The sequence below is a fragment of the Ipomoea nil genome, unplaced genomic scaffold, assembly GCF_001879475.1.
Source record: "Ipomoea nil cultivar Tokyo-kokei standard unplaced genomic scaffold, Asagao_1.1 scaffold2704, whole genome shotgun sequence".
NCBI lineage: Eukaryota > Viridiplantae > Streptophyta > Magnoliopsida > Solanales > Convolvulaceae > Ipomoea > Ipomoea nil.
In genome coordinates, this window is record NW_017619132.1 from 3317884 (window position 1) to 3335594 (window position 17711).

Consider the following 17711-nt stretch of genomic DNA (forward strand, 5'->3'; position numbering starts at 1 on the left):
TAGTCAAATTGGTTAGATTATTGATTTAGTGACTACAATATTAGAAATTCAATTCTCGGTGAGAGTGGCATATTGACTCTTTTTGTTTGAGCCAATTTACTTTCTTGTGATCCTTTGTTGCTAGAATCAACAAACTCTCAAATAGTGGTCACATGAAGTCAAAAACGGGCACCTCAGTTGACGCAAATTATGTCGTGCAACCGTGTGCACCATGGTGCACACGGTTGCAAAAACGGCGTCGTTTTGATTAAAAACGATGCGTCTGACTTTAAAAAAAAAATCATTTTTGATTGCCGTTAACAGCGTTATGTTGTGTATAATTTGAACTATATATCTAGAATGAATGAACTATATATTCAGAATGAATGAACTATATAGTTCAAATTATGCACAACATAAAGCCGTTAATGGCAATCGAAACTGATTTTTTTTAAAAAAAATTGAACGTCAAAACGATGTCGTTTTTGTAACCGTGTGCACCATGGACGCTCCATCAGTTGAAGTCTGGTTTTAGGGTTGCATACTTGTATAGTTCTATTCGTCCCAAATAAAATCTCAATTCAACATCGTTAGGTTTTGGCTCATTTCACAATCCAATTACAAATATAAAGCAGGCCCTAAAAGACCTGGACTGGGTCTAAGTTCAGCTCAACTCTATAGCCCAATTACAGGCAGTTCGGACCAGCTGCCAACCCGGCCTGGGCTTTCACTAGTAGATTTTTATGCTTAGGCCATCATAATTTTTGCTTTTTCCCATGCACCTCTATGTATAACACTATTAAATTTTCATATAATTATAAATACATACAAATTTTATTTGATTAATTTATAAGTGATATATTAATAAATAGATAAATAAATCGGGATAATCCACCCAAATTGGTTAAGTTGTTAGATTGGTAAGAATTATGTCATATGAGGTCTTCCAAGTATAATAGTTTTTTCATATTTAATCGTAAACTTTCAAATTGACCGCTCATAATTCTTCAACTTTCAAATTGTTATCATCAGTGGCCTTTCAACTTTCAAAATTTAACCAGACACGACCATCCTGGAAGGATCATGAGTGGTTAAAATTTGATAATTGAAGGATCATAGATGGTTAACTTAGACCACAGATGGTAACGTTTTAAAAGTTAAAAGATCACGGGTGATTAATTTAAAAATTTAAGACTAAATATGACAAAACCACTATACTCCAAAGAACTCGTTATATTCCAACACGCAAATAACACTATATAAGTTTGTATATATTTGTGAAACAGGAAAAGGCCAAAAGGTAGGTAGGCACATCACTTCTACCTATAACCTATGGCTGTATTCTCTAGTGCGTTTTGCTATACTATACGTACTCCATTCTCTTCAAAACCCTGTTTGTTCCATGCGATGGTACCAGACCAGGTTCAATGAACCTGAAAAAGCATCTCTCTCTCGACAAAATTAAAACATCCTCCGGCCCATGTTTCTTGTTTTTTCTTTTTCTTAATGTTCAGGTAAGTTTTGTATTAATATACACCCTCCCTTCAAACTGTTCATATTAAAGCATCTATCTCTCTGCCTGCCTTTGCTTAGCTTCTTTGTATTGCATCTCCCAGTTCTGCAATGCCCATTCAACTTCTTGGGTTTCTTCATCAGCCCCTCCATGGCTCCATGCCCTTTAAGGTACTTTAATTAATTAACTTAATTTTATGCCCTGTATGTGCCCCTCTAAAAATCCCCTCTTCTTGATCTTTTGTCTATTAATTTTAATGATGATCTGATGATCACTGGTTTTTATTGTTGTTGTTGTTATATTATTTAATTTAATTTGAAATTTTCTCCTTGTACCATAAAAATTTATTTGATATTCTTGATGCTGCATTCTGGAATCTGGATACCTGCAAGGTATTTATTGATTTTGATTTAAAATCATTAAATACAATTATATCACTCGATCATAAATTTAATAGGAGTTGCATTATTATTTAGCCTAAATCTTTTATTATTATTATTGAAAATAATTTTCATAGATAGATATATATTCCTTGTGCAGGGAAGCTGATGAAGAGTTTTGTGCTAACAAGTGGGAATCCCTTTTCATTGATGGAGAAGGGAAGGCCTAAGATGTTTGAAGAGTTCCCCTAAAGAAACTTCAATTTTATTACTAAGCCACTTAATAATTATTGGCTTATATATATATATATATATATCCTCACATGGAATCCATGCATATATTTTATATGCTTTGGTTAATTTTCTTGATGAGATCATATATATGCACGAGATGTTATTAAAAAGAACTTTATATTATTTGCACGCATCTTATTTTATATTCAGTGATATGATGTTATATTTTTTATTGTATCAGAATTATAATGTATAACAGTATAATAAGTGAAAGGTACAATACAATATTGTTATGAATGATAATATATGATATATAATATTTATAAGAATAATGGTAAAATTTTGTATAATTATAATATTGATCATGTGCTGACGTTATACAAAAGAATGTTTGAAGTATGGTAAATGTCATTGTCAAGATTCTCCGTTAGTTTGCCATCAGGTTGATATTGAAAGGGGGCTTCTTTGGCAGTGCTCCTTGTTATATTAAGATAATGAGATGAGATGTTAACTTGTAACTTCTTTTCTATAATAATATTAATATTATGTCTTTATTGTATACACATAAACTAAAGGATTTAATTGGCTAAGGTGAACAACTAAGTTAGTTGGATTGTTGACTTGATAACCATAATTAAGGTTAAAGTTTCACGCGCGCCCAATAAGATCAGCCTAACGGCCTTCTTGACTTAAGTCAGCCAGTTTACCTCATTATATGTGATCCTTTGCTGACTAGGATCACAATGTGAGGTATACCTAATACACACCCTCAGGAGGCTGCAGACACTTAAATCGTCATATTGCCGCGACTCACACCTTTTCTGTTTAGCCCGTATGTAATTATCTAGCCAACTTAGTTGGGGTACGGTTGTCCCCAATACGTTATATTTTGACTCAACACAAACTGAGAGGTTAACTCACAATTGATGAAAGTTAAAGGTCTATATATAATGCAATTAAGACTACAATATGTTCAACTTTCATGATCTATTAGAAGTCGGACAGCTTCATCTAGATGCTGGAGGTCACTCAACGCGAGATTGTCGGAAGTCAAGCACGCTTAACCACAGAGTTCTATGGTACCTGGTTGTCATATCCTACTCAAAACCAATTGGTGATAAATAGGTGGACATTAACCATTTAACCACATCTTTCCATGGTAAGCCACAGTGTCACGTCTCGAATCGAGCAGAGGCTGAACTCAACCAACCTGGCCGACGCCCAACACGCTGCCCATGGCAACTTTGCAGTACCAAGGGTTATATATAACTACTTTTGCAACACTCAAGTGATAAATTAAAAACTATACTCTGAGTGATATTTATTGGTTAAGATCACACTGCATGTTTTACACAGAACACAACTTTAAATAGTGGCTACGAAGTGATAAACTAAAAAGTACAAAATACAAATTTGTATGAGCGATCAAGCAAACATTAAAGAGAAGTAAGAAGAACTTAAAAAATTGAAAACGTTGCACTGCACCCCTACACCCTCCTATGTGGCATGCATGGACATGGGTATGTACGTCACGGCTGGAAATTATGAAATTTCCGACCACCTAAAAATGATCTTAAATCAAGTTGAAAATAAAAAGTGGCCTGAAATAGCAACAAAGGTTTTTCAGGATACTAAAAGTGGTCGGAACAAGGTTTTTGACTTGATTTAAGATCATTTTGAAATGATCGAAAATTCCATAATTTGCAGCAGTGCGTGTGTGGAGAGGGAGTTGTGCAACATGCCCCACATCCTACATCATTTCTCATGAAATAACTATCTTGTCGCACAAATAATTTTTTTTAGGCATTAGTTTCCCATTCTTACATATTAGAGTGTAATAAGTTGTCATGCTTATATCTGTTTTAATATTGATAGCCGGATTATTAAGGCCGAAAGGACACTCGCAAGTTAGTGTCTCATTACATTTTTTTTTTTTGTGCTTATTATTTTTTTATTAACAAATTACCAGTTTTGTGGTGGATCTAATTCAAAACAAAAACAAAACAAAAAATTCGATATTTATATAATGAGATGAGATACTAGTCAATCTATAATTAACAATAGGAATTATAGGGAATTTTTACATTAGGAATGATATTTACATTATTTATTCTTCCTCTATATCAGAATATCTTTCCTTACTTGGAATGTGAGTGATTATTGGGGTTGGGGATTCAACCTTTTGGAAGAAGAAATGCGAGTGCGTGATTAATTAGGGAATTCTTTTAAAATACATTCCATTAACTTCTTTTTTTTTTTTTTTTTTTGGTAAGGATTCCATTAACTTCTTTATATATATATATATATATATATATATATATATATATATATATATATAGAGAAAATTTCAGTTTTGGTCCACTGACTATTGGGGTTGTATTAATTGCAACACTTGACTTTCAAAAATGATAATTTAGTACCTTGACTATGCAATTTCTATCAATTTTGGTCACGCCGGCCAAATTGCCGGCCAAATCTCACCGGAAAAATTTAATAGGTCAATTTATGAGGATATTTTAGTAATTTTACTCTTTACCTTTCTTCCCCGGCGAGACCCCGGCGAGAAACTCCATTTCCGGCGACTTCATTCAAATCGAATCCAAGCCTATTATTAATTCTATTGTCGCCACCACCATTTCTGTCCTCATCTGCGGCCGCGGTTTCCCAGCCATCGTCGTGAACATCATTAGACGAAGAAGAAGAAGATTTATCGACTTTACTGGGGAGCATTTTCCGAGCTGCTTTAGTGTGATGGCCGCTATGGGAGCCCAGTGAACTATGGCTCTGGAAATAAACGCCGCAAATGCTACAAAAATACTGCTTCGCCGCCGGAAATGGAGTTTTTAAATCAAGGTTGTCGTCGCCGGAGAGGAGTTCATTGAAGAAGAAAGGGATGGTGAGTAAAATTACTAAAATACCCTCATAAATTGACCTATTAAATTTTTCCGGTGAGATTTGGCCGGCAATTTGGCCGGCGTGACCAAAATTGATAGAAATTGCATAGTCAAGGTACTAAATTATCATTTTTGAAAGTCAAGTGTTGCAATTAATACAACCCCAATAGTCAGTGGACCAAAACTGAAATTTTCTCTATATATATATATATATATATATATATATATATATATATATATATATATATATATATATGCAATATGCAATATGCAATTGTAATGAGTCCATATTAAGAAATTTCAATCAAATTAAGATCACACAATTAATTTGTGTTTCCTTTTTTTTCTTTTTTTTTTTTCTTTTAATTCCTTAAAACACCTCATGCTCATTTTAACATACTCCGTTATAGGTTTGTAGTAACATTTTTACATTTACTTATATCTCTTTCAATTTTACCGTATCAATTTGACTTTAATTTTGTTGTCAAATTTAGTCCTAGCCAAGGATGTAATATGACCAAAAAATAAAAAATAAAAATAAAAGTTTAAGATTGAATTTGCAAAAATAAATAAATAAATAAATAAATAAATCAAGAATGCAACATAAATTCAAATTAAAAGAATATAATTCTTCCAAAGGCTGAACCCCAACTTTAAGGCCCCCACACCCCGACCCGACAGAGCATTTGGGAGGATGTAAATCATGGTAACTCAATTGAACATGAACCACAGAGGCTAGACCTGTGCTTACTGCGCACAAGGAACCCCCTCACTTTGAAAGAATATAATTAATCAATAATGCAACACCAGCCAAGTTGTTTAGGTTCACACACTCGTATAGTGATCTATCCTAACATTTTATTTAGTTTGATCTATGGTGTATATTTAAACCTGATTTATAGAGATTTTAACACTGAATTAGGGGTGGAAATTAGGGTTTTTTAATCTTTGTCTTCATCCTCCTTCCAAATCCCCTTTTTTTTCTCCACCAACTCTTCACTCTATCGATGAATTAACTACTCTTGAGAAAGAGAGAGAGAGAGAAAAAGATTGAAGATAAGGTTTCAGTAATCGGAGTATATATTATATGCAAATGCAAATTGCAATGAGTTTATATTATGACATTTCAATCAAATTAAAATCACACATTTTTCCAAGACCTTGCATCTAATGGCACCAATGTTGGATTCCTATATGGAAGGTCGTGAGTTCGAGCTTTAGTGCTTTAAAAAAAAAAAATCACACATTTCATGATACGAACCCGTATCAAGCCGGCACCGCTTTGAGTGGATGCAGACTCCAAAGATGGAATTAGGGGAGGGGAAAGTTAGAGAGAGAGAGGGAGAGAGAGGGAGAGAGATTTCAGAGAAGGAAGATGATAGTAGAGAATAAAAAGATAATAATAATTCGCATGTCTTTCCCCTAGCATGTAGGGTGATTATATACTAAGTTACTCCTATTATGCTTAGGACTATGATTCTTAATTAATATGATATAATAACGTATTAGGACTAAATTAATGTATCCTATTATGAATAAACTTAGTCTAACAAATGTAATCAGCCATCCATGCCGGTTTCCTTTGTTCTCTCCTTGGCCTAGTAGCTTGGGTTGTTTCTTTTCTTTTTCCCAATTCTTGATTTTCACCCGTGGATGTACTCGTATCATTTCATTTGTGTTTTGTTTTCTGTAAATTCTTAAAACACGTTTATTTTAACACTATAGTAACATTTTCACATTTACTTCCTCTTTTTAATTTCAATTTCATCTTATTACATTTTAGCTTGAAATTTGTTGTCAAATTTAATCTAGACAGGGATTAAATATGATAAAAAAAATAACTTTTAAGATTAAATTTGGCATAACAAAAAAAAAAACCCAAGAATGCATTATATTCAAAGTAAAAATATATATATATAATTAAATGTGAAAATGTTCTAAGACTAGAATGGAAATTAACTTCATTTGTGAACAATGTATGCCTATAATGCAGCATTTTATTTGGTAATGATTATCACACGTACACTCTTTGATATTAATTACTAAATTAATTTACCGCGTATGTCAAAGCAGCTGGTAAAGGAGTAACATCTAATCATGAGCAGTTCATGAAATGTTAGAATAAAACAGTGCAAATCTGCAAATCAAAGTTACACCTCACCTTCTTCTTCTCGATCCATTCTCTGCAAATATTAAAGTTAAAGAAGAAAACCAAAAAAAAAGCAAAAAAGAAAAAGAGAAAGAAGGAATCTGAGGTAATATATCGGATAATAACATAGGAAAGTTTCTTGCTGGCTTTGGTTTTAGTCTCGTGTACCCATTCTTGTTTTGTCTGTTTTTCTTCAAAGATTTCCAGTTGCCGCTTTGTGTTGGGTTAGAATGGAAGGTAATATGAAGAGTCTGTGGCGGCCATTAATGGCGGTAGCTTTGCTTTCCCTGTTGAGTTTCTGTAATGGGGAAGACCCTTATAGATTCTATACATGGATCATTACTTATGGCGATATCTCTCCTCTTGGAGTCAAGCAAAAGGTAAATTTGTTTATTATTATTATTATTTTTTTTCCAATTTCACTGTTTTTTGAGGATCCCATAATGCTGAAAAGGTTTGATTAATGCAGGGGATATTGATAAACGGGAAATTCCCCGGGCCGCCGATTGAGAGTGTTACCAATGACAACTTGATCGTCAACGTTTTCAACAATCTTGATGAACCATTCCTGCTGACATGGTGAGTTTTTATATGAATGCATGGTAGCATATAATATAATATATAAACATATATCTTCATTTCAACTATTCGTAATCCTTCAATTTAGTATCAGAGTGTTAACTATTTGTTATTTAGTTCAGACAGAACACATCTTTCAATTTAGTATCAGAATCAATTCAGTCCAACTATCAGTTTAGACTATTTGTTGAGACAGATTGTACGACATAGTTTTGATTGATTAATAATGTTGTTGTGTTAATGTTGTTAACTGGGCAGGAACGGTTTGCAGCAGAGAAGGAACTCGTGGCAGGACGGCGTTCATGGCACAAACTGCCCAATCCCGCCGGGGAAGAACTATACTTACGCCCTTCAAGTTAAGGATCAGATCGGAACCTTCTTCTATTTCCCATCCCTGGCCATGCACAGAGCCGCCGGAGGGTTTGGCGCCATCAAGATTGATAGCCGTCCCAAGATTCCGGTACCCTTTCCTCCACCCGCCGGAGAATACCAGATTCTCGTCGGTGACTGGTTCACTAAAAGTCACAACGTGAGTTTCTTCTTGTAGTCTCGAAAATTCATTTAGTCCAATCAAACTACTCTTACAATGCATGTTTGCAGGATCTGAAAGGGATTTTGGACCGTGGGGGCGATCTTCCCGTCCCAGATGGCCTTTTAATCAACGGGCATGGATCAGACAGATTCACCTTCACAGTTGATCAGGGTAACAGTTAAGATTCTTTAATTTGGTTGACAGAATCTCAGGCATGAAGAATATAATGTTGGCTTGCAGGGAAAACCTACAGGTTTAGGATATGCAATGTTGGGCTCACAACTTCCATTAACTTCAGAATCCAGGGCCACAAATTGGTGGTGGTTGAAGCAGAAGGAACACACACATTGCAAAATGTGTATGATTCCCTGGATGTTCATCTAGGCCAATCCTACTCCATTTTGCTCACTGCAAATCAAGATCCAAAGGACTATTATCTCGTGGCGTCTACCCGCTTCAGCTCCAGAGTTCTTGCTGCAACATCCATCCTCCATTACCAAAACTCGAAACAAACTGTTTCTGGCCTTCCTCCACCCGGTCCAACTATCGAGACTGATTGGTCTCTCAATCAGGCCCGGGCCATTAGGTAACTGTTTCGTTTCCAGTACTCAAGTCGATCTCACTATCAGTTTGAACTTTTGACTGTTTAACTGTTTCATTTTCAATAGTCCCACTATCAGTTTTTAACTGTTTAACTGTTTCATTTTCAATAGTCTCACTATCAGTTTAAACTGTTAACTGTTTGTGAATGCAGACAGAATCTGACAGCGAGTGGACCGAGGCCGAACCCCCAAGGCTCTTACCACTATGGAGAGGTGAATATCACTCGCACAATTATACTGCAAAACTCAGCTCCTATCGTCAATGGTAAGCGAAGATATGCTGTCAATAGCGTGTCGTTCCTCCCAGCAGACATTCCGCTTAAACTTGCAGACCACTTTGATATCCGGGGGGTATTCACCCTCGGAAGCATTAAGGACAGCCCCATTGGCAGCCCTGTTAGCCTTCAGACTTCTGTTATGGCTGCTGATTTCAGGTCCTTTGTTGAGGTTGTTTTCCAGAATCCTGAAAACACTTTGCAGTCTTGGCACCTAGACGGCCAAATCTTCTTCGTAGTGGGGTAATGTGTATATTTCTCTTTATCTCGTCCATACATATAAAATATATATAAATGTGTAGTCTCACTATTAGTTTATCCCCGAACAGGATGAATCGTGGACAGTGGTCAGCTGGTAGCAGATCAGTTTACAACTTGAGAGATGGAGTAACTCGCAGCACAGTTCAGGTATTCATCCATCTTGACGAGACAAATCCCCTTAAATTCTTGAAACATCAAACCCAGCATTCATTTTTTCAAACACATGGTGTGCAGGTTTATCCAGAATCATGGACTGCAATTTACATGCCACTAGACAACGTAGGAATGTGGAACGTAAGATCAGCGAACTGGGCGCGACAGTACTTGGGTCAGCAGTTTTATCTTCGGGTAAATACTGATTCGAGTTCCTTGAGGAACGAGAATCCGATTCCTAAGAATGCTCTTCTCTGTGGTCGAGCTTTAGGGCGCAAGTCTGAGATTGTTGTTGATGAAACAGAAGAACAATGGGAGCTCAATGTATAATGACAACTGCAAGTTCTGCAACCAAGAATGCCAGCACAAGTTGGGCTGTTTTCGATTCTTGATTTTCTTCTACGTGATTCTTGTTTTTGGGGAAGTTTAAGGTTATGGTTTTATAGTTGAAGTGCAGGGAATGTGATGTTACTGAACCAAATTAAATTTTTTAACTTATTCATTAATTCTGTTGTTTTGGTATGAATCTTGATTATGTGGTTCTTCTTCAGTTCTTCCACCTGGATAATGATAAATGAAGATTGAAGAACAGAATAATATTTCTCCATGTAAATTGATTGATCAAATGCATAATTCAGTCCCTTAAAATATCGCTCCAATCAATTTCTATGAATCTCGACCACATCACACTAATTTAATCTGAATGACAATTTATATTCATGTTGAATTTAGTCCCTTTGTCACTTGAATCTTGACCATATTCGACTAACAAAATCTGAATGATAATTTATATTCATTTTCAATCTCACTTAATCTAGTTCAATAACCAAGATTTGAAAATTATCATTTACTAAGTGATGTGGTTAATATGCGGTTGCATACGAATGAGTAGTGGTATTTGGGAGCTTAGGAAAGATGACAATGGGTTAGAGAGTCTCTAGCCGACAATGACTATGTGGAAATGTCAAAAGTTTCCCTTATCTAACATTAAATGAATTATTTAAAAGGGATGGGAAAGAAAACATGCTAGGCACCAGCATGTACACTTAGTAAGCTTAGAGGCCGCGCAATAGTTTCCACGTGTTGCGGTATTCAGGTCAGCGTTAACAATTACAATTATTTAAATCAAATACATATAAATTGTCATAAGTTGCTTAAGACCTTATGGTCTAGTAGCATCAAGTTGCTCTCTCATATGGAAAACAATAACACCAAGTTCTTCTCTTGATGAGAGATTGTGGATTTGAGTCTTAGTGAACGGTTATTAACAAATATTATATCGTAACAGAGCTAGGTTAGGCCGCAGCCTGTTTATATTCATTATTTTAATTAATGTAATTCAGTTATAATATAACTTATATATAATCATTGGTTCCGGACAATGGAAAAAAAAAGTTATAAATTATTATTATTCAGCAAAAAGGCAAATCCCGCCGACACGCTCCAACACGGTAATACCACGGCGCTCAACTGCTCCTAGAAATCCTAAAATCAAACGTCGAAATCCTCATCTTTCTTTTATTTGTGTGAATTTTGATTTAATTTATAGTTTCCTCTCCAGTTGAATCTTTGATTTAAGAGAGCGGCACTTTGATTCCAAGAATCTGAAAAAAAAAAAAAAAATGTTGGCGCAAGCGCAGCTGCTATTCACGGTGGCGTTCGGGGAGATGGCGGTGATACTACTGCTCCTCTTCAAGACGCCGTTGCGGAAGCTGCTGATTATCAGCCTGGACCGGGCCAAGCGCGGCCGCGGCCCGCTCGTAGTGAAGTCCGTCGCCGCCACCGTCTTTGTGCTCATGATCTACACCGTCTACTCCGTCCAAGAAATCCAGTCGCGACCACTCGAAAGCATCAATCCCACCGATCAGGTCCTCCTTGCCCAGCAAATCCTTCAAGCCTCCCTCATGGGTATCTCTCTCCCCCTCTCTGTTACTTGTCTTTGATCTCTTTAATTTAATTTAATTTAAGTATCTTTTCGATTTGGCCTTAGGTTAGACATTGGAATATCCGAATCTTATCAAATTGTTCTCTTTTTTTAGAGAAAAACAAATCTTTTAACATAAATGAGCTCTGATTTAATTTAGGTATAGATAGGATTACTGATTAGTTTACCTCTATCACTCTCAAAGTATCAGTCTTTATGACATTTACTGGAAATTTTGAAGATTATGATTTGCTGAAAATAAGGCAGATGAGGATACTTATTCATATGAAGAAAAAAAAAACCCACTGATTTAGTGGATTTCAATAGAAAAACAAAGATCTTGCCTATGAGTTTCAATAAATGAAAAAATTTGTAGGTTAAAATATGTACCCTTTCCTCAACTGTGTGTGTGTTCCTAGCTTGTAGGCTTGTCGCTTCTGGTTATCGGTGGTTTGGTCTTCACTATTGTGTCTTGGGTTTCTAATTCCTCAATTCTTGGGCATCGGGATAGTTTATTTTTATTGTTTAGCAATTTGGTATCTCAGCCCCTTGGCTGAAAGAATGGATTTTGGTTAATCTTCTACCCTCAATGTTCTCTGTCTTAATATTTGTAATTGCTGGTTTTCTGAATTTCTTGAAATTGTAGCCGGATTTTTTGCAAGATGCCTTGCATAACTAACATCATGAGTTGTTTATAGCCTTATTAGTTATCTATCTGATGGCTAACAATTACCTTTTCAGGAACTGCATTGATGACCTGATTTTGTAGTTTGGTCTTTTGTTATCCTAAAGAGAGAGCTTGAAAGCTTTTATTTGCGTATAGTAATCTTTTACTTTTCAGCATGCCCATAATTGAAGACTCAGAACGTTGTATTGTAAGCGTATTTCTTAGTGGCGGCCTGGCGGGTATAATTTTGTGATATAGCATGTCTAACATCTAAGGAATACTATCTATGAGTAATGCTTCCATTTTGGTTGTTGGTTGCGGGAATGCTCTATGCATAGTATAATAGACGTAAAGTTGCAACGTGTTATGTGCTATAAGCCTATAACTTAGAGATGCTAGAATCAACTAGACCGCTATTGAATAAGTTGGTAACACCCAACCATTGTGTCAAAAACAGCTGTATTATTGCCCGCACGGGCTTAGCTGATGGTTTAGTAGGCAGTATTTGGGAGAAGAGACCAAGGTCCGAACCTCGGCGACGGTAATGTGGGGATTATGTCCAAAGTGGACAGATCCCTTGTGCGCACTGTTATTTGACCCTGTCTGCTGAGCCATTGAGTCACCGTGATTTACATCCTCCCAAATGCTCTATCGGGCTGGGGTGTGGGGGCCCTTGGGGTTGGGGATTCAACCTTTTGGGAGAAGAAAAACAGTTGTATTGGATCAAATTGACTAAGAACCTTGTGTTTCATGGTTGTTTTACTATAATTGCTGGCCTGTTGGTTAAACTGATCTCTTTCTATGCAACGTGATCTGATATCCGCCTATTTGCAGGGTTTGTACTCTTTCTTTCGCTGATGATAGACAGGCTGCATCACTACATAAGAGAGCTCCGCTTGCTCAGGAAGGCCATGGAGGCTGCAAAGAAACACGATCGAGGTTTTGATAATGGCAAGAATGGCGGTGTGGAGGAGGTCAATTCCCTAAAAGAGGAGATCGCCTCAATGAAGTCCAAGATAAAGAAGCTGGAATCAGAATGCGAAGCAAAAGGGGAAGAGGTGAAAGCTCAGAAAGACAACTCCGAGTCCTTTAAAGGTCAGTCCGAAAAACTGCTACTCGAATATGGCCAGTTGCTGGAGGAGAATCAACATCTTCGAAGCCAACTTCATGCACTCGACGAAAACTTATCCCATTCAAATGGCAAGAAGAATACTTAGTAGGCGAACGAGGAGCAAACGATTAATAGTTTTGATATCGTTTTATGTTCAGACCAAAACTTGTCTTTATATTTCCTGGTTGATTATGAACACACGTCCCCATGTTATCTGTGATTGTATGTATGTTTATGAGTTTTGGATCTTCTCAGGTTATGATAACATCATCAACCTAGTTCATAGTTCCCCAAATTATGTTATTTTAAGCAGTTGGCATCAAACAAAACCATACAAAATGCCATCCTTGATTCCCTTGTTAATGAACATTGGCATAAAACCAGCATCTCTAAGAGACCAATGTCTGTTTTTCCAAGTCCTGTCAGCAGTGCAGAACACCACGATAGCCGTGGTGGCTAGAATTGTGTCAATAGGATTTGAACCCGCACATTGTTTGTTAGATTTCGGGGGATTTGAGGTTGCTAGAATTCTGTCAATATGATTTGAACTCGCACATTGTTGGTTATAATAATTTCGAATTTCAGAGGATTTGAACCCTCACATAGTGATGTTCGGGCGATGACAGTACAACACTGTCCCAGCTACTATAACAAGAGGTATTGACAGCATATTCATGATATTTGGCTTTGTATGTTGATTTTAGGCATGTTTTGCTCGGCAAGGGCAGCTCAGTTCAGGCTGCATAGGCAGCTCAGTGTGCGGGACCGAGTCTTGATAATCGCAGTCTGAAAGTTACTCTCACCAAATATGGTGAGCACTAGACAGGCAAGCAGGTCTAATGGAACACCGACTAAATGTGGTGGGTACTAGACACGCAGGCAAGCCTAATGGGACACCGCTGAATCACTATAATTTACTCCTATACTATCTTGTATGGTAGGGGCCAGGGTGAAATGGAAAACTAACCAAATGTGGTGGGCACTAGACAAGCACGCAGGCCTAATGGAACACCGACCAAATGTGGTGGGCACTAAACAGGCAGGCAAGCTTAATGTGACACCGCTGAATCACTATAATTTACTCCTATACTATCTTGTATGGCGGGAGTCGGGGTGAAACGGAAAACTAACCAAATGTGGTAGGCACTAAACAGGCAAGCAGGACTAATGGAACACCAACCAAATGTGGTGGGCAGACAAGCAGGCAAGCCTAATGGGACACCGCTGAATCACTATAATTTACTCCTATACTATCTTGTATGGCGGGGTCAGGGTGAAATGGAAAACTAATATATTTTTTAGTCAAGTCATGAGGTGTCATGAGCAACCTTAACTATAGGAAGCACTTTTAAGTCCCTACCATACTTAGACTAATCCTAATTGGCACCGGGCCGGCCCAATTAAGCGATAAAGCACTGGCCGGATTTTCTACACCAGAGGTGGTTCGAACTCTGGAGAGTACACAATCATTCACGCCAACCAAACTGGTTACATAAAACTAACATTAAACTGACGAAAGAGAGAGAGGGCGTTTATAAAAATGGAAGTTGTTTTACTGATATGTCTTTGCGTCTCTCAAAATTGAGAGTTGTAATTACAACTACTCCCTGCTCTGTACCGGTAGAGCAACAACTTCTACAACTAACATTGTCATCTACGGCGTAATTTAATAACAAGTTATCGCCACTCAAACAGCGACACCTTTCCACCTCCATTCCATTACTGCTAAAAGCTGTCACCGACCCTGCACTTTCCTTTTCACCGCCTCTCACTGTGGTCCAACTATCCTCATTCCCTTCCCACTCTGCCAATTCCGGCGAACCCAACCATAATCTTCTTACCCTTCCTGACGGAGAATCTAATGATGAAGGTGTACGGATCAAATCCTCGCCCTCCATCGAGTTCCAAATCCCCTGATCAAGAATGCTCGTGGGTGAACTCTGATTCTGATTCTGCTTGGGAATGGAGTTTGATTCTTGAAGGAATGGGTGGTTGAGGAGCTGCGCCGCCGTCCATCGATCTCTGGGATTTATTTTCAGGCATTTTTCCAGGAAATCCTTTGCTTCATCGGAGAGGAAAGCCGGAATCTGCGGAGATTCCCCGGAATATGCTATATGGTAAAGAATTGACGCCGGGTTGGTGGCGTTTGGCCACGGCGAGCCGCCGCCGGTGGCCATTTCAATAACGGTACACCCCAACGCCCAAATATCAGCCGGAAATCCCTGTTCTTTCCCCTGCGCCGCCTCCGGCGACATGAAAACCGGCGTGCCGCCTATACCCGCCGCCGCCGCCGCCGCAAACCGCCGATCACCGACCCATTTCGCGCAGCCGAAATCGGCGATTTTGGCACCACTCTCGCCCAGCAAAACGTTGCGGCTTTTAATGTCGCAATGCACAACACCCCTCGAATGTAGAAACTCCAGTCCCCGTAGAATCTGCTCCGTGTAGTACCCAATCTCCGGCTCCTTAAGCCTCCCGCCGTTCACCCGGATTCCGTCCAGCAGATTCCCGCCGGGCATGAACTCCATCATAAGATTAAACATTTCCTTCCCCTCCTCCCTCGTAACATCACACCCTTTATACCCAACAATCCAAGGACTCTCCAGACTGGACAGAATCGCCCGCTCCCTCTCCAAGAACTCCGACCGGGAAACCTCGGCCGACTTCACCGCAAACACCTCCCCGGAATCCGACCACGCGGCGGCGAACACGGTGGCGGAGGCGCCACGGCCTATGGCACGGCCACGGGTCCAGTTCATATTGGGTACAACAAATTTGGTTTGTGTAAGTGATGTGTAGATATCTTGTTGGAAGGTACACAAATAAAAGAAGGGGCGTTTTTGTGGGTTTTTATAAGTGGGGATTTTGGACGGTATTATAAATTTATGTGGCGTTTTCGAAGTTCATCTCCACGTTATAGTTGGGTAGAAGTTGGTTACTACAACTATACAAGTGTCCTTCCTAGGTTGCCCCTCACGATCTCTCTCTCTCATCTCTCTCTCTAGAGTTGACGATAACTTTGACGGGAATTTACAACGTGGCCTAATACCCATTGCTCTTGTGAGGCTTCAACGGCTTAGAGTAGGCAGAGGGTTGGCCGCTATTTGTCAATTCTCACACTTGCTGTTAGAGTTAATACCTCCGATGGTCATCTGAGTATTAGCGATTTATCAATTATGGTCATTCGAGTTTTAAATGATCTCCAATGATCTTCAATGTTTAAAAAAATAACCACTAGTGATCCTTTTAGGACGTCTCATGGTTATTTTAAATTCCATTTTTTTAAGAATTAGGACCGCGGGTGGTTTTTTTTAATACATGGAGGACCATTGGAGGTCATTTAAAACTCGAATGACCACAGTTGTTAAATCGCTAATACTCGGAGGACCTTTGGAGGTATTAACTCCTTGTTGTCATCATCCGTGATGAGAAGTGACTAATAAGGGTGGTTCTAGGAGTACGGTTGTGTGTGACAATTTATTACTCTAATATCTTCTCAAGACGTCGTTTAGATTCATTATTCTAATAACTTCTCGATACGTCGTTTAGATGATCTACGATCAAAATAGCAATGTTGAAAAAATCGCTAGGCGTCTAGGGACCGCCTAGCGCCTAGGCGTCGATTCTATCTGATTTAGCATCACCCATTCTTCAAAATGGATTCTTACACAATCATATCTAAAAGTTTTCATGCTTTCGATTTCACGATTATTGTATGGCTTTCAGATCTGGTTTTTAACTCTTTTTTTTTAAAAAAAAAACATCAAGTTAGGTATGCAACTATCACGTTTTATTGAAATCAGTATGTCAGATGATTTCTTCGGCTAAATATAACCGAACTCAATATTTTTTTTCCTCCAAGGGTATTTTTGCCTTTTTGCAAGTTAAAAAAAAAAATATTGACTTCGGTTACTTGTGGACAAAAATGTCACTTTCTAGCCGGACTGGTTTTATTTTTAAAAAATTGATAGTTGTGTACCTAATTGTTATTTTTAAAAGTCAGGATCAAATTTGAGAGTGACACGATAGTCATTCAACCAAACATAGAAAAAGAACTTATTATATTTATGTACCTTTATCTTATATTATTTATGATTCTGATGTGAAACGAGAGTCAGGCGGGTGGATAGGGATGATGGTGGGGATAGTGAGAGGGGTGTTTGAATATGATGAAATAGTTGGATGCTATGTTTTGTAAGGAGGTGTAGCGACTTTGAACAATAAAGCAGGGAGTTTATGCAGAGGGGGTGGGGGGTGGGTAAGAGTTGAACCAACCAAATGGCTGCCTTTGGATATTTAGGTACAAATTCCTCAATTTGGTATCCATCGAATCATGTTACGATTTGATTTCACTGACGTTGTACGTGCCTGTTTTTGAAGCGTGACAAAGTACTAAGTTTTGGCATAAATATAGGAAGAAGCAAAGGGGGAATGAATCATGCATATATCCACACCACT

The 17711-nt window shown here is 38.0% G+C and overlaps 3 protein-coding genes and 1 long non-coding RNA gene across 4 annotated transcripts; 3 read left to right on the plus strand and 1 right to left on the minus strand.

Annotated features, from left to right (window-relative positions):
• Positions 1-1365: 1365 nt before the first annotated feature.
• LOC109156192 lies at positions 1366-2309 on the plus strand. The gene is made up of 2 exons (XR_002049971.1): positions 1366-1662; positions 2033-2309. It is a non-coding gene; the product is annotated as an uncharacterized LOC109156192 (long non-coding RNA).
• A 5047-nt stretch (positions 2310-7356) lies between these two features.
• LOC109155776 (L-ascorbate oxidase homolog) lies at positions 7357-10098 on the plus strand. Its single transcript, XM_019303423.1, has 8 exons — positions 7357-7529; positions 7619-7728; positions 7987-8257; positions 8329-8431; positions 8501-8846; positions 9015-9380; positions 9467-9545; positions 9633-10098. Exons 1-8 carry the CDS (start codon positions 7380-7382, stop codon positions 9879-9881), a joined length of 1674 nt encoding a protein of 557 aa, XP_019158968.1. The 5' UTR covers positions 7357-7379; the 3' UTR covers positions 9882-10098.
• Positions 10099-10980: 882 nt separating this feature from the next.
• LOC109156098 lies at positions 10981-13548 on the plus strand. The gene is made up of 2 exons (XM_019303926.1): positions 10981-11459; positions 12977-13548. The coding sequence occupies exons 1-2, from the start codon at positions 11174-11176 to the stop codon at positions 13357-13359; spliced, it is 669 nt and encodes a 222-aa protein (XP_019159471.1). The 5' UTR covers positions 10981-11173; the 3' UTR covers positions 13360-13548.
• A 1236-nt stretch (positions 13549-14784) lies between these two features.
• LOC109156096 (mitogen-activated protein kinase kinase kinase 2-like) lies at positions 14785-16119 on the minus strand. The gene has a single exon (XM_019303925.1). The coding sequence runs from the start codon at positions 16010-16012 to the stop codon at positions 14786-14788; it is 1227 nt and encodes a 408-aa protein (XP_019159470.1). The 5' UTR covers positions 16013-16119; the 3' UTR covers position 14785.
• Between the last annotated feature and the right edge of the window lie 1592 nt (positions 16120-17711).

Excerpts from the sequence above, each read along its gene's own strand:
- LOC109156096 (XM_019303925.1), bottom strand. The coding sequence starts at position 16,012 with ATGAACTGGACCCGTGGCCGTGCCATAGGCCGTGGCGCCTCCGCCACC.
- LOC109155776 (XM_019303423.1), top strand. The coding sequence starts at position 7,380 with ATGGAAGGTAATATGAAGAGTCTGTGGCGGCCATTAATGGCGGTAGCT. Across the intron at positions 8,847-9,014 it reads AATCAGGCCCGGGCCATTAG|ACAGAATCTGACAGCGAGTG; the intron begins GTAACTGTTTCG and ends TTGTGAATGCAG. Across the intron at positions 9,546-9,632 it reads TAACTCGCAGCACAGTTCAG|GTTTATCCAGAATCATGGAC; the intron begins GTATTCATCCAT and ends CATGGTGTGCAG.
- LOC109156098 (XM_019303926.1), top strand. The coding sequence starts at position 11,174 with ATGTTGGCGCAAGCGCAGCTGCTATTCACGGTGGCGTTCGGGGAGATG. Across the intron at positions 11,460-12,976 it reads CCTTCAAGCCTCCCTCATGG|GGTTTGTACTCTTTCTTTCG; the intron begins GTATCTCTCTCC and ends GCCTATTTGCAG.